The 13,961-nt window shown below is 40.6% G+C and overlaps 1 protein-coding gene across 3 annotated transcripts in view; it reads right to left on the bottom strand.

Moving 5' to 3' along the window:
- Positions 1 to 8,464: 8,464 nt before the first annotated feature.
- NME8 (NME/NM23 family member 8) overlaps positions 8,465 to 13,961 on the bottom strand; it is a 43,772-nt gene continuing 38,275 nt past the window's right edge. For 2 of the 3 annotated variants that reach the window (XM_029956685.1, XM_029956700.1), the window contains 2 exons: positions 13,523 to 13,761; positions 8,465 to 8,628 (listed from right to left, as the gene is read on the bottom strand). In XM_029956685.1, coding sequence (XP_029812545.1) covers positions 13,533 to 13,761 — 229 coding nt within the window. In that variant the 3' untranslated portion in view covers positions 8,465 to 8,628; positions 13,523 to 13,532. Of the gene's footprint in view, positions 8,629 to 12,941; positions 13,222 to 13,522; positions 13,762 to 13,961 lie in introns of those variants that run through there. The other variant, XM_029956692.1, reaches the window with a different exon arrangement.

Here is a 13,961-nt window from a genome sequence, read left to right on the forward strand (position 1 = left end):
CATTGTAGTCCGTGGTTGTTTTTCTCTATAAACCCTTATGTTACTATTAGGCATTGATGTTGTTTCTTAACTGAACACACTGAATAGTTGAGTCAGCATCTTGATAACTAATATCCGGGCACATCCTTCATCAGTCCCTTGGGATATGTCAGATTAAGTAGCTGGGCCATGGAGTATGTTCACCAAGGAAAGTCCTTGATTATGGTGTCAGTTATCCATCAGGATGTTGGACCACAGATAAGTAAAAATGTTGACCTTCCAAATCCTAAGATTGTGTCACCCTGCCCATATTTCTTTATACATTTTAGCTGGAAGCCAGATGTCATCTTGGGCAAAGCTCCGCTCTTCCCCTGTGAGCCATCACTGACCACATTCTTAACACTCCAAATTCTCAGGAAGCTGGCGAAGACTGATGAAAGACTTCAGAGAGGGTATAGTTGACGGACAGATGATAGAGTGATAGATGATGATGATAGATTACAGATAAGATAGATAATTGATAAATAGATAAGATAGATGAGATGGAAAATTGATAGATGATAATGATAGATGGATAGATAAATAAGATAAATGATAGCTAGATGACAGATATGATACCTGATAGATAATGATAGATAAATAAGACAGATGATAGATGATAAATCTCTTGACTTGGGGAAAGTCTATTCAACCTCCTCAATCTTTTTAATGATTCAAATTTAGTAATATAACTGGTGAGCTAGAGAAACCAAAGAATTAGAGTGTAGCAGACATGCCAATAGATTTTCTCTCAGCCCAGCCTTCTTTTAAGATACAGGACAATTTAGATAAACTTCCTTAGTTTCTTACTTTGTAGTTGAAACCAATGCAGTGTGAACACACTTTTGGTTTCTGTCCTTGGATGCTTAAAGGACTGTCCATTGCAAACTTACAATAAAACTCCTTTACTTGAGCTAGCTCTAGGGTGCTTCTGTTGAGTGGAACTAATCCCTGAATAAAAAAGGACACATGTTTTTTTTGTTTGTTTTTTTGAGGGTAGGTTGATTTTTTGGTGGCTTTTTTTTAACCACATTTTCCTACCTTCTATTATCACCAACTCAAAGAGCAAAAGCAGAATTGTGGAATGAAAAAGTTGACTGGAACCTTAGAACTCATAATCCAGCCAGAAAGAGTAGACCAGAGCTTACTTGACATCGCACGTGTAGTTAGAGAAAGATCTGGGCCCTCAGAGCTACTCAGTTTTAACTAAACAGGCCAGAGTGCTCTGGTTGGTTGGTAACATAAAGCCTGGCTATTTGAGGGAAGGCTTATTCATCACCTTGCAAAGAACAATAAGAGAACCAATTAATACTTCTGGTTATAGAATAGTATATGCCAATACTGACCTTTTTCCTAATGGGAAAGTAATTTTTGAAAAGCATTTTACCCTAAAAGCTATATCATGTCACAGTGACAGACAGACATGTCAACCAAAAATTTTAGTTAATTGTCAGCTTTGCAACTTAACTGATAAGCCAACAATGATGTGTTCTCCAGATCAATGGAGTACCTGGGGTAGTGTATTTACCTTAACATTAGTTCCCCAGATGGAACGCTTCACCCTAGGATGGCAATGAAATATCCCTTTTTGTTATTCAAACAACAGAGTAAGCAGAGAAAAGACAGAAAGAAAAGTACCCCAATGTCAAAATTGCCATTTTTGATGCCAATGCTTCTAAATTCCCTCTGAGTGTAAGAATAGCATAATGTAACATGAATGCCTTTCCATATAAAGAAATAAAACTGTATTCTCATTTTCCACAACTGCATAGTTTAGATGTATCAGAGTTTATTTTGCCAGTTACTTGTGAGAAGGGACATTTAAATGTGGTTCCTAAGGCACACTAGATTTTTGTGACACAAATAATTTTCTGCTCAATTGAATTTTCAGGACCAGAAAAACAATGAGCACAAAAGTGCAAAGCATAAATGCTTTTGCGTATTTTGTCTAGTGAACATGCGTTACTTTTAGAAGATGCTACAAAAATATCATGAGAGAGAGAAAAAGGGAGTGAGAACAAAATGGAATGTAGTATGGTTTTAAGCCATGTAGACATGGAAACACAAAACCTGTTTCATCGATGACATGTACATTGGTCTGGGTCCTCAGAGAAGCAGGCACAAAATGGAGTGAACCATGGAAGGATTCCATTCAAGGAAATGCCTATTGAGAGACACAGGAGGGGACATGAACAGGGCTGGCAGAACAGACAATGGGAGGGAAGAGAGGTTGAGCAGAAGCACTTCAGATTTCCTCAATGTCTTAAGGAGAATTTGGCAAGGCTATTGGGAAGCGGTGAGACAAGACAATCATCAAGGAAGGAGTCCCTCCCCTCCCAGGAGCAGCTCTGCGGCCGTGTCCTGCCACACTCAGTCATGGATGGGGACCAGCCCATGGAAGGCTGATCTTGGCACAACGTCAGCAATGCGTTTCAGACCATGGTGTCCACGTACCTGGTCAATTACTCTCCCCGTGGTTGGTGTCGAACAACAAGTATCTCCATCAACTTTGGTAACTGCCATCTATAAACTATTTGAATCTGCAAAACCCTAAAACTTTAATGTCTTCGTGTCTTTTCTGTTTCATTTCAAATTGATTGAAGGGAAAATGTGCCAATCACAACTACGGTCTTAACGGTACTTACCCTCTACTTAACAGAAGTTTCTTTGTACTAGAAGGTAAAGAATGGCAGTTATGAGGTAGTTAACGAGGCAACTCATGGCAGTAATAAAGTCCATGATGCACAATTTTGCCTTTTACAGGTTCACACAGTGTCAGCACAAGCATATCTAGCTCAATACTTGTATGAGACCCATTACAGGTATGTAATTTAGGATTATATCTAGATGAGAACCACTTTACAATGGTGAGTTTGGATCACATTAGTGATGTGCTTTGAAAGGGAAAAAGAGCATACTTCATTAGCAATTAAATCTAGCTAACAAGGAAGATTCATAACCAGAGGGCTGATTCCAAGTATCACAACAATGTAATAACACGAATAACATGATGTAGTACAAAGAACTTGGATTAAACAAATAATGGTATTATGAATAAAATTCCATCATGGTATCAAGGGATATCTAAAATGCTGTTGTTGAATCAGACTAATGCATTTTTTAATTCATTAACCTTTTTTAGTCTTCTAATAATTTCAAATATTTATTATGTCACTGAAATATGTCAGCAGCTGAAGATCACATGGATAATTGCTTAGTCAACATTCTCCCTTTATTAAAAGCATGAAAAAACTGACTTTGGAGGTCACCCAAAATAGTTTCCAAGGGATGAGCAAGTTCAAACATAGTTCAGGCAAGAATCAGTATCAGGGCATCCACCCCAGTGAGCGGAAAGGGCACCAACAAATTCTAGGAAGAGGGCCATCGAATATGGCTTAGTATATTTCAGGAACCCTGTCCATTTGCCTGATGGCATCTATTTACAGAGAATGGGAGCCAATGAGCAGATACTGGAAAGTATTCAGTTCCAACCAAGAATGTTTCAGGTCTCATCAAGGTATCTATAGGGACTAAGTGGGGCGATCAAAAAACCTGTGGCTTCAGAGTCAAGGTGCACGAGAGAGCAGTCCTACAGGAAAAGGGTTGTCTTGTATAGTGGAATTCATAATCCAAATCTGCCCTCAATTGCTTCAGCCACGGCGGCTGAGATTTCTGAGATATGCGCTTTCTGCCACAAGTCCAGTAGAGATTCAAGATCAGCCCACTTAGCTGGGGCTCTGACAACTTTCTAGCCTCTTATAACCTTTCTTCCCCAGGGGCAAGAAAATATTCACATGTCCTGCCAACCCCAGCTCCCATGTGCCTGCCTCACGTGGCTGACGCTCACTAACTTCAATCTCAAAACCAGCACCAACACAAATTAAGGTTTCACTGAACATATCTCTTTGGGCATTGATTATTGGATTTCTGACTACTTAGCTCAAAACAAATTCTATAATACAAAAGGAATACCCTTTCCCTATGTCTTGCTTATAAAAATCTTTAAGATCACATATATAGACAACTGAGGGAAATATGCCATCTGCTGGTGAAATGTTATTAATTTTGTTGTTTTAATGCTTTTGAAGTTCTGGACCCTTCCTGAGTGGTCCACGGTGTTACGTGAGAGCTAATACTATTTGAATTGAAGGAGTGGGGAAAATTAAGGAAGGTGAAGATTTTTACTAAACTTATTTTCCTGCACAACCAAAAAAGAAAAAAAAGCCAGTAACGGATTTATCGTAGTTTTTTTTTTAACGTATTCTGAAGAAAAACGAGTGCTTCTCAAACATGTTAGAACACTAGTGTTTATTGAGCCAGGTATTAGTAATACTAAATAATCAAGAGGTGATATTAGCAAGATGGCAGAGTAGAAAGCCCTAGACCATCCTTCCCTCTGAAAATTCATCAACTCAATGACAAATTTCCCTTGCATGAAATCCAAGGACTAAGTGGAATGCTCCTGCACTCTAGGTGACCATGAAACCAGAATGACCAAAGCCAGTAGCAAGATTTGGGACACCCTCTGCCAAGAGTCCCTGCACCCAACACAGCAGCATGTGATCAGGAAGAAACCCCCTAACTCTTGGCTTCTCCCAGGGGAAGGAAGGAACTGGTTTAGGTGTCTAGTGCCCCAACTTTCCTGAGCGGGATCCCAGAGGACTAACCTAGGTCTTGTCAGCCTTGGAGCCTGAATGGATCTACCACAGCCTAGTAGCCAGGGAAGTACAGAGATGGAAGACACCATAGCTTCCCCTTCTTCCCAGTGCAGAGAGAGCAGGTAAGAAGACCCAGGTCTGGAGAGAGGCACCTGGTAAAGGCAGCAGGGCTACATGGGGGTTGGCCCTAATAACCTATCCAGCCTCTGCATCAGGAGGTGCAGCGGGGGGAACAAATTGCCCCAGGCAGATAGATGGCCAGTTGGGCCAGGGTGGCCATGGCCACACAAGCCTACAGGGCATGGATACCCAAAACTAGGGGTCAGGGAGCAAACTGCACACTGACATGAGACTCCCAGAATCCAGAGGGGCCAGGTCCCCATCCCCATGTCCGACTGTGTAGCCAGGAGGCTGAGTACCAATGTGGGTACCTGCAGGCACACCCGGCCAGGTCCAGCCTGCTCTAAAACTGGGTGACTCAGTCAGTTAAGCTTCCAACTCTTGATTTCATCTCAGGTCATGATTTCAGTTCATGAGTTTGAGCCCCACGTTGGGCTCTGCACTGACAGCGTGAAGCCTCCTTGGAATTCTCTCTCTCCCCTGTCTATCTGCCCCTACCCTGCTTGTGCTCTCTCTCTTAAAATAAATAAATAAACTTTTTTTTAAGTCTTAAACATAAGACACAAATTGGTAAAGCTCCCAGGAAAAAATGCAAAACATAACAAAACAAAACAGGAAAAGCTTCATGACACTGGTCTTGGCAGTGCTTTCACAGATAGGGCACTAAAGGCATAGGTAACAAAACAAAAATAAACAAGTGGGGCTAAATCAAACTAAAAAGTTGTCACACAGTAAAGAAAACAATCAGGGGCACCTGGGTGGCTTAGTCAGTTAAGCATCCGACTTTGGCTCAGGTCATGATCGCACAGCTGCTAGGGTCGAGCCCCCCATTGCTCAGTGCTCTGTGCTGACAGCTAGCTCAGAGCCTGGAGCCTGTCTTTGGATCCTGTATCTCCCTCCCTCTCTGACCCTCCCCTGCTCACGCTGTCTCTGTCTCTCAAAAATAAATTTAAAACATTAAAAAAAATTTTAATAAAAAATTTAAAAAAAGAAAACAATCAACAGAATGTAAAGTCAAGATGTAGAATGGGAGAAAATATTTGCCATACATCTGATAACAAAATCTATAAGGAACTCATAAAACTCGGTAACAACGAAAACCTAATAACTCCTCTGAAAAATTGGGCTAAGGGGGCACCTGGGTGGCTCAGTCAGTTAAGCCTCTGACTTTGCCTCAGGCCATCATCTCACGGTTCGTGAGTTTGAGCCCCAAACTCTGGGCTGACAGCTCAGAACCTGGAACCTGCTTCTGATTCTGTGTCTTCCTCCCTTGTTGGGAGCTATGTGAACTCACCAGTAGAGTGAAAATTCCTGGTGAGGGTACGGCGAGTTTGCATGGTCTCTTGCCCCCAGACAGCTCCCAAAATCTACCCTCTTGAAACTTTCATTTCTGCTTGGGCACCAAACCTCAGAGTGCTTTGCTGATTAGTGTCAGGAGTGGCCTGTCCCCCTGCCCTGTCCCTGAGGCATGATTGCACTTGGTCAGGGAAAAGATGAGTAAACTAGATACACCCTAATGCAGCATGTAATTTTCCCCTAAGCAGTTAACTGATAACTGACTACCTTCTGGGCCTGAACGCCTTTGTGAAAGTCACTACAGCAGTAAAATGTATCAATCGTCTTTGGGACTGTGAGAGCAGGCATTGTGTCTCCTGAGAATCCTATTTTTCTGAGAACTTTCTCTTAGAGTTATAAACAGCATAATGATCCTTACTCATAAAAAACTGACCTTTACTAAACAATGCTGTTTGCCTCTTGGTTAAAGGTCGCTTCCTTAAGGCTAGACCTAAAGTTTTGTAAAACATACCTATGACAACATGAGTGCCTATAGCTAAGTTTTTTATGACAATCATTACTACTAGAATTGTAACTTCTGCGGAACTCATGTCCTGGAAAATTGTAAAAATTATGAGAAATCATTTACTGCTCTTTCTAGTCCTTGTACCTTTCACCATAAATAAAGCTTGAGAACCAGACAGGGCAGAGATGCGTGCCAGAATGGCAGAGACGCCTGCCAGAAGGGCAGAGATGCCTGCCAGAGATGCCTGGTGATCAGAAAGAAACTTGAGGCTCTCTTGCTCTCTCTCACCAACACCATCCATTCTTCAGGGGAACCCTTGACCTGCTGGAGTTGGACTCCGGCATGCCCTCTCTGCCCCTCTCCTGCTCATGCTCTGTCTCTCTCTCTCAAAAATAAATAAGCATTTAAAAAATATTTTTAAATAAATAAAATGGGCTAAGAGCTTGAACAGACTTTTCTCCAAAGAAGACATACAAATGGCCAACAGGTATATGAAGATACATGCATCATCACTTATCACCAGGGAAATGCAAATCAAAACCACAGTGAGATGCCAAATTACACTGGTTAGGATGGTATATATTTGTGTCTTTGTCAGGATGTGGACACACTGGAGCCCTTACACTCTTGGCGGGAATGCAAACTGGTCCAGCTACTATGGAAAACAGTACGGAGGGTCCTCAAAAAGTGAAAAATAGAACTACCAAAAACTATAGAACTACCAAATATCCAAATCCCACTTCTGGGTGTGTCCAAAATGACTGAAAACAGGATCTTGATATTACCATTCCCATGTTTACTGCCACACTAATCACAATAGCTAACATGTGGGAGCACCTACAATGTCTATTGACAGATGAATGGATAAAGAAAATGTGCTGCATACATATGATAGAATATTATTTAGTCTTAAAAAAGAAGGAAATTCTGCAAAATGTAACAACCTGGATAGACCTTGAAAAGAGTACATTAAGTGAAATAAGACAGACACAGAAAACAAGAACTACATTATTCCACATGAATATTCCTATTCACAAAATCAAAAATGGGAATGGTGGTTACCAGGGGCCGGGGAGAGGGGAAAAGGGGGAGTATTAATCAACAGACCTAAAAGTTCAGCGAAGTAACATGAATAAGCTCCAGAGGTCTGCTATCTAACACTGTATGTAGAGTCAACAATAAAGTATTGTAGCCTTACAATTTTGTCAAGAAGATAGAGCTTGGTGTTCAGTGTTCTTATCACAGTAAAAAGAATCCTAAGTGATCAACTTTGGTATCTCTATTAACATGATAGTTTAAAAATCAGGAGGAAACGTGAATCATACAAGAACATCATTCCCACTCACTTGCTTTCCAGTATGTTCTCTTGAGTGGAATGAAAAGGAGGGTTCAGAGCCAGCAGACTGGGATTTACACAGAGCTCTGGCTAAAAGAGTTATGTGCATCTCTGTAGCAAACATCAGATTGCATCCTGAGAGGAGGAAATGCCAAAACCAGTGAAAACTTTGGCTTATTATTGACTTCATCCCTGGAGAGATTTGCCTTGTCTAAGCCTCAGGAAACAACATACATGACCTGCACCGTCCTGTAGTTAGATTGCAAATTACGTAAATCGACAGGCCATGTCTTCAGGGTCTGCTCCTGAAAGGCTTAGAGTCAAATTTTTGGCCAACCTCTAAATATACGTTAGGGCTGCATTTCGTATGCATTTCTTTTGTAACCCCACTCCTACCTTTACCAGATCCATCCCACACTCTTCTTCCCCATATTCCCTGTACCTCCCCCATTATGTTGTTGAGCCTTGGTTGCATTTAGACAAGCCGCCTTAATTCCTCTCTGAAAGACGGGGTACAGATAAACAGTAAGATTTGTTTGAAGGTTCCCTTTTTATTGTTGTTATGCATACCCATATGTTTTTCACTTTGAGGTGAGTTTTTAACTTGAGGTAACATTGTGTTTTCCTCCAGAGAGTGTCTTCCTTTTTATTCCTCCCACAGCCTTCTAACTTACATGCATTATCTTCTCCAAGTTCTAAGAAAAGAAAGAATATACTTGATGAGACACATAGAAAGCTAATTTTAAAGAAGTTTGTGAGTTTCCATTTTATACACAAATCCCTGATGTGTGGTACAATTGCCACACTTGGGAGATGGTCTCTCTTCTTTGCAGATAATACTGCCTGATTCAGCAAGTTCACAATCAGCAAAGGTTTTCAACCAATGAACAAATGCCATGGACAGAGTTAATTAAAAACATTAACTGTAGGTAACTGCAGCTTTCTACCCGATCCTTTCCAGGATTCAGAATCTAAGCCAAAGGTGGGGAATAGAATTTGGAGGGAGCTGTGAAAGACAACAGGTCTGAGTGTGCAGCTCTTTATCGAACATGCTGGAAAGTTAGAGCAAGAGGAAAGGGTGATGACTAGGGAAGGAGCTGCAAGGCCCAGGGGAGTCTGGGGACAGAGGTGCCTAACAAGGAGCTTCAGGAATTTCCTGGTGGCAGTGGCAGTGGTGGTGGTGTTATATTTTGTTTGAAAAAAGAAAATTCCCCTATTTGGTATCTCCTCAAGAAATTTTAGCAAAGGCTTACTTTTTATTTAAGGATTTTGATGTTGAGATTACATGCAGTTTTAAAAAGTGTGTTGGAAGACAAGCTTCATTGTGTATTGTTTGAGGAGGGGGTTTGGAGAACTCTGTTGGGAGGGATCCTTGTGCTCTCCTGAGGAACTATTCTTTATTTTAATTTTAAGATATTTTTATTGTGGTAAAATATATATAACACAAAATTTACAATTTTAATGCTTTTCAAGTATATAAATCAGTGGTTTTAGTTATGTTTGCATTGTTTGTAACCATCACAACCTATTTCTTTTCTTAAAATTTTTAACATTATTTTTTATTTTTGAGAGAGAGGGACACTATGAATGTGTACATACTCAAGGAGGGAGGGGCAGAAGGAGAGAGAGAGAGAGAGAGAGAGACTGAGAATCCCAATCAGGCCCCATGCTCAGTGTGAAGCCTGACATGGGGCTCAATCTCAGGACCAACGACGAGAACATGACCTGAGCCAAAATCAAGAGTCAGATAGTCAACCGAATGAGCCACCTAGGTGCCCCTATCACAATCTATTTCCAAAAATTTTCATCTCCCTAAAAGGAAACTGGATCTATTAAGCAATAACTCCCAATTTCTTCCTCCTTCCAACCCCTAGTAACCCCTAGTCTACTTTCTGTCCTATGAAGTTACCTATCCAAGGTATCTCTTAAAAGTGGAATCATACATTTGTCCTTTTGTGGCTGGCTTATTTCACTTAACATAATGTTTTTAAGGTTCATCCATGTTGTAGCATGTTTCAATTCTTCATTCTTTTCTACAACTAAATAGTATTCCATTGAAGGTATACCATTTTTGTTTATCTCTTTTTGCTGATGGATACTTGGGTTGTTTCTACCCTTTAGATATTGTGTATAATGCTGATATGAATACTGGTATACAAGTATATGTGTGTGTCCCTCTTTTCAATTTTATTGGGTATATATGTAGGAGTGGAATTGCTGGGTCACATGTAATTCTATGTTCACCCTTCTGAGGAACTGCCACACTGTCATCCATAGTAGCTGCCCCATTTTATAGTCCCACCATAATGTGTACAGGTACCAATTTCTCCACATCATTACCAATACTTGTTATGTTCCCTTTTTTATTATAACCAATGTAGTTAGGTGTGTGTTGGCATCCCATTGTGGTTGTGATTTTCATTTCTCTAATGACTAATTGTATTGAGGATCTTTGCATGTGTTTGTTGGCCATTTATTGATCTTTGGAGAAATGTCTGCTCAAGACTTTTCCATTTCTGATATTAAATCCCTATCAGACATAGAATTTGCAAATATTTTCTCCCATTCTGTGGGTCATCTTGTCACTCTCTTCATAGTCTCCTTTGATGAACAAAATTTTTGTTTTTGATTAAGACCAATTTATTTTTTCTTTCGTTGCCAGGCATAATAATTGAGAAATCACTGCCTAATCCAAGGTCCTGCAGATTCACTCCTATGTTTTTTTTAAAGAGTTTTATGGTTTTACCTCTTAAAAGTAGATCTTTGATTGATTTTGAATTCGTTTATTTACTTAATGTTTATTTACTTTTGAGAGAGAGAGAACGAGCAGAAGAGGGGCAGAGAGAGAGGGAGACAGAGGATCTGAGGTGGTCTCCATGTTGACTGCAGAGAGCCCAATGTGGACTGTGAACTCACAGACTGTGAGATCATGACCTGAACAGAAATCGGACACTCAACTGACTGAGCCACCCAGTGCCCAACACCTTTTCTCCCTGAATTGTTTCCAGGTTTGGTGAAGTAAAGATGAGTGCCTTGTGTTATCCTTCAGGTAGCCTCCAGATACATTAGAATAGAAAAACAGACAGTATTTGTAAATTATATCTGCTCTATTCTTTCTGGAGCTAGAGACAAGGGTTACACACCAGGAACAGGCTGTGAGTTTCAAGACGGTCCCCATGCTGGGAAATGGTAGAGCACATTAAAATGTCACAAAACCATATCATTTTAAAGTTGCCTTTTGGGGGTGCCTGGGTGGCTCAGTCGGTTAAGGTTCTGGCTTCAGCTCAGGTCATGATCTCATGGTTTGAGTGTTCGAGCCCTGCATCAGGCTCTGTGCAGACAGCTAGCTCAGAGCCTGGAGCCTGCTTCGGATTCTGCATCTCCCTCTCTCTCTCTGACCCTCCCCTGCTTGCACTGTCTCCCTCTGTCTCTCAAAAATAAATAAAAAACATTTAAAAAAATTTAAGTTGCATTTTGTTGATTAAGCACACACCTGGTTGCTATAAACCTTTGGTTATTTTCCAGAGTTCTGATAAAGTGGGCTCTAACAGTTTCTGGTTGTTTAATACAACATTCCTGTGGGGATGGGAGCTTGGAGCCTCCTATGTCACCATCTTGCTGACACCACTCTAACGGAGCCTTCTTGACACCCCCTGCTCTGAGGACCACACTTACTCTCAACTCAGATGCCTTCTTCCCAACACTACCAGAAGAGAACTCATAATATTTCCTTCAAACCTATTTCTCTCTCTTGGGTTCCTTGTCTGGAAATGGTAGGGTCATTTCCTCAGTTACTCAGGCCAGGAAGCTTTTATTTTTCCTACTTACTTGGTACAGTGGTAGTCCATCATCAAGTCCTGATGACTTCTAAGAATTCTCTGATCATTCCCCTTATCACTAACTCACCATTTCTACCTTAGTTCAGGTTTCTGTGAGCTTTCATTTTATCAGATTGCCTCTTGCCTGGAAAATTTGCATCTCACTTTCCCTCTCCATCTCCTATAAGGAGCACTCTGTGCTTGCCCCCTAAGAACCCTAGAACCCATGTTAATTTTATCTCCTTCTTTTAGAATTCTAGAGTTTCAGGACAAGGATTGTGTATATTCAGTCTCACAACAGTGTCTAGCATATAGCAAGAGCTGAATAAATGATTCTTCAATGTCTAAAAGAGACCAAATATCCCTTAAAGTGATATGATAGAGTATAGTAGACATAGTAAGACAGAAACCAGCAATGTGTCTCTATGTATAAAGCATCAAGCGTATGCATATATGTTAGTTTAGAAATTTTTAAAATGGAATTCTTGGGGCACCTGGGAGGTTCAGTCAGTTAAGCATGGACTCTTAGTTTTGGATTGGGTCATGAACTTGCAGTTTGTGAGTTTGAGCCCCACATTGGGCTCTTCACTGACAGTGCAGAGCCTGATTGGGATTCTCTCTCAAAATAAGTAAACTTAAAAAAATTTTTTTTAACTGAATTCTCTTTCTTTCTTCCTTACCCCTGATTTTGAAAATTCTCTCTATTTTTTAAGATTGATTTCTTTCCTTACCTTCTCCAGCTCCTAACCATCAAACATACACCTATCGACTCAGCACTTAATTCTATACTTATTTGAAATCTTCTATGTTATTCATAATGATCTCCTCATTAAAAAGGGGGCAATATGCAGATATTAGCATAGATCTCCACCATATTCCTAACTGATGCTATAAACAGAACATAGTTCCACTCAACCCCCCCCCCAGTCATCTATCAGTGACAGGTTAAATAATGTACTCTTATAGTGATTATAATCAGATGTTGCTTCTATGAGTTTTGTCTCCCCATTAGATTTGCACTTTCCTGAAGGTAACAACCTTCATTTGGCCACTTCTGTATTAACCAAGAACCCACTGTTCAAGGAGACACACAATACATATTTTCCCAATATAAATGTTTATGGGTTGTGTGCTCATGCCTTGGTCTGTAACTGAATGAGACTTATGGAATGAGCTTCACTATGCCCAAATTTATTTTTATTTTATGCATCTAATATTTTGATATGACATGCTTCTACCTGGAGAAGTCATAGCCTAAATGACAATATTAAGGGAATCAGATACTCTTCTCTCCCCAGGGAACCTGGTTGGGTGTGGATGGGTTTCTCTGTGTCACATTGCTTCCTCATTATACTCTGGATACTGATTCTCAGTTGGGTTCATCCAAATGGGGACAGCCCTCCACATGGGAAGAGGCCGTGTACAGTTCTATGCCAGTCAGCAGCCAGAGCCATACACGTGTACATGAGCCTGCTTAGAAAATAAAGAAGGAAAGTAGGTTTTATGGGAAAAGTCACCTAACTTAGGCTTTGTCTCCCACATAGCCCAGGATAGACAAGTTTTCAAGCTTTCTATCAACAGCTAAGCAAACTCAATCCATATACATATGACGTAGCTTCAAGGCTGCTATGGAATAGCACAGTGTGTCTGGAAGGAAGTGTTTGATTCAGACATATGGGGAAAGTTCTGGTCCTTCTGGGACAGTCTTGTGTTGGGCTCAATCACAGTAACAAGCAAAGCAAAGAAAACAATAATTTAAAAGGTACTGTACTTTAGTTTCCCTAGGGTTTCTCAGGAACCAACTCTTCAAACATTCTGTTGATGCTCTCCTTTGCCTCATAGATATTAGATGATCCATGGACAGCATTTTTCAAAATGCTTCTTCCAAAGTGGGCTCGGATAGAATCCGGGGACAGTAGCTTTGCTTCATCTGGGTCTATGGGACCCATCAATCGTCTCCAGTCTGAAATAGCATTCCACTTGGTCAGAATCATGACCAAAGACAGACCCCTGCAAAGAAGAATGCTTTCAGAAGATTTGTCCTATTTACATCCATAGAGATTGCATACATGGCTATAGACAGAATGCCACACTTGGTCTTTATTCCTTGTCCTTATCAGTGTGATTTTGTTTTCTTTTCTTTTTAAGTTTTGATTAAATGTTAATTTTTGAGAGAGAGAGAGAGAGAGAGAGCGAGAGAGAGAGAGAGC

The sequence above is a fragment of the Suricata suricatta genome, chromosome 2, assembly GCF_006229205.1.
Source record: "Suricata suricatta isolate VVHF042 chromosome 2, meerkat_22Aug2017_6uvM2_HiC, whole genome shotgun sequence".
In the NCBI taxonomy this organism is placed as follows: domain Eukaryota; kingdom Metazoa; phylum Chordata; class Mammalia; order Carnivora; family Herpestidae; genus Suricata; species Suricata suricatta.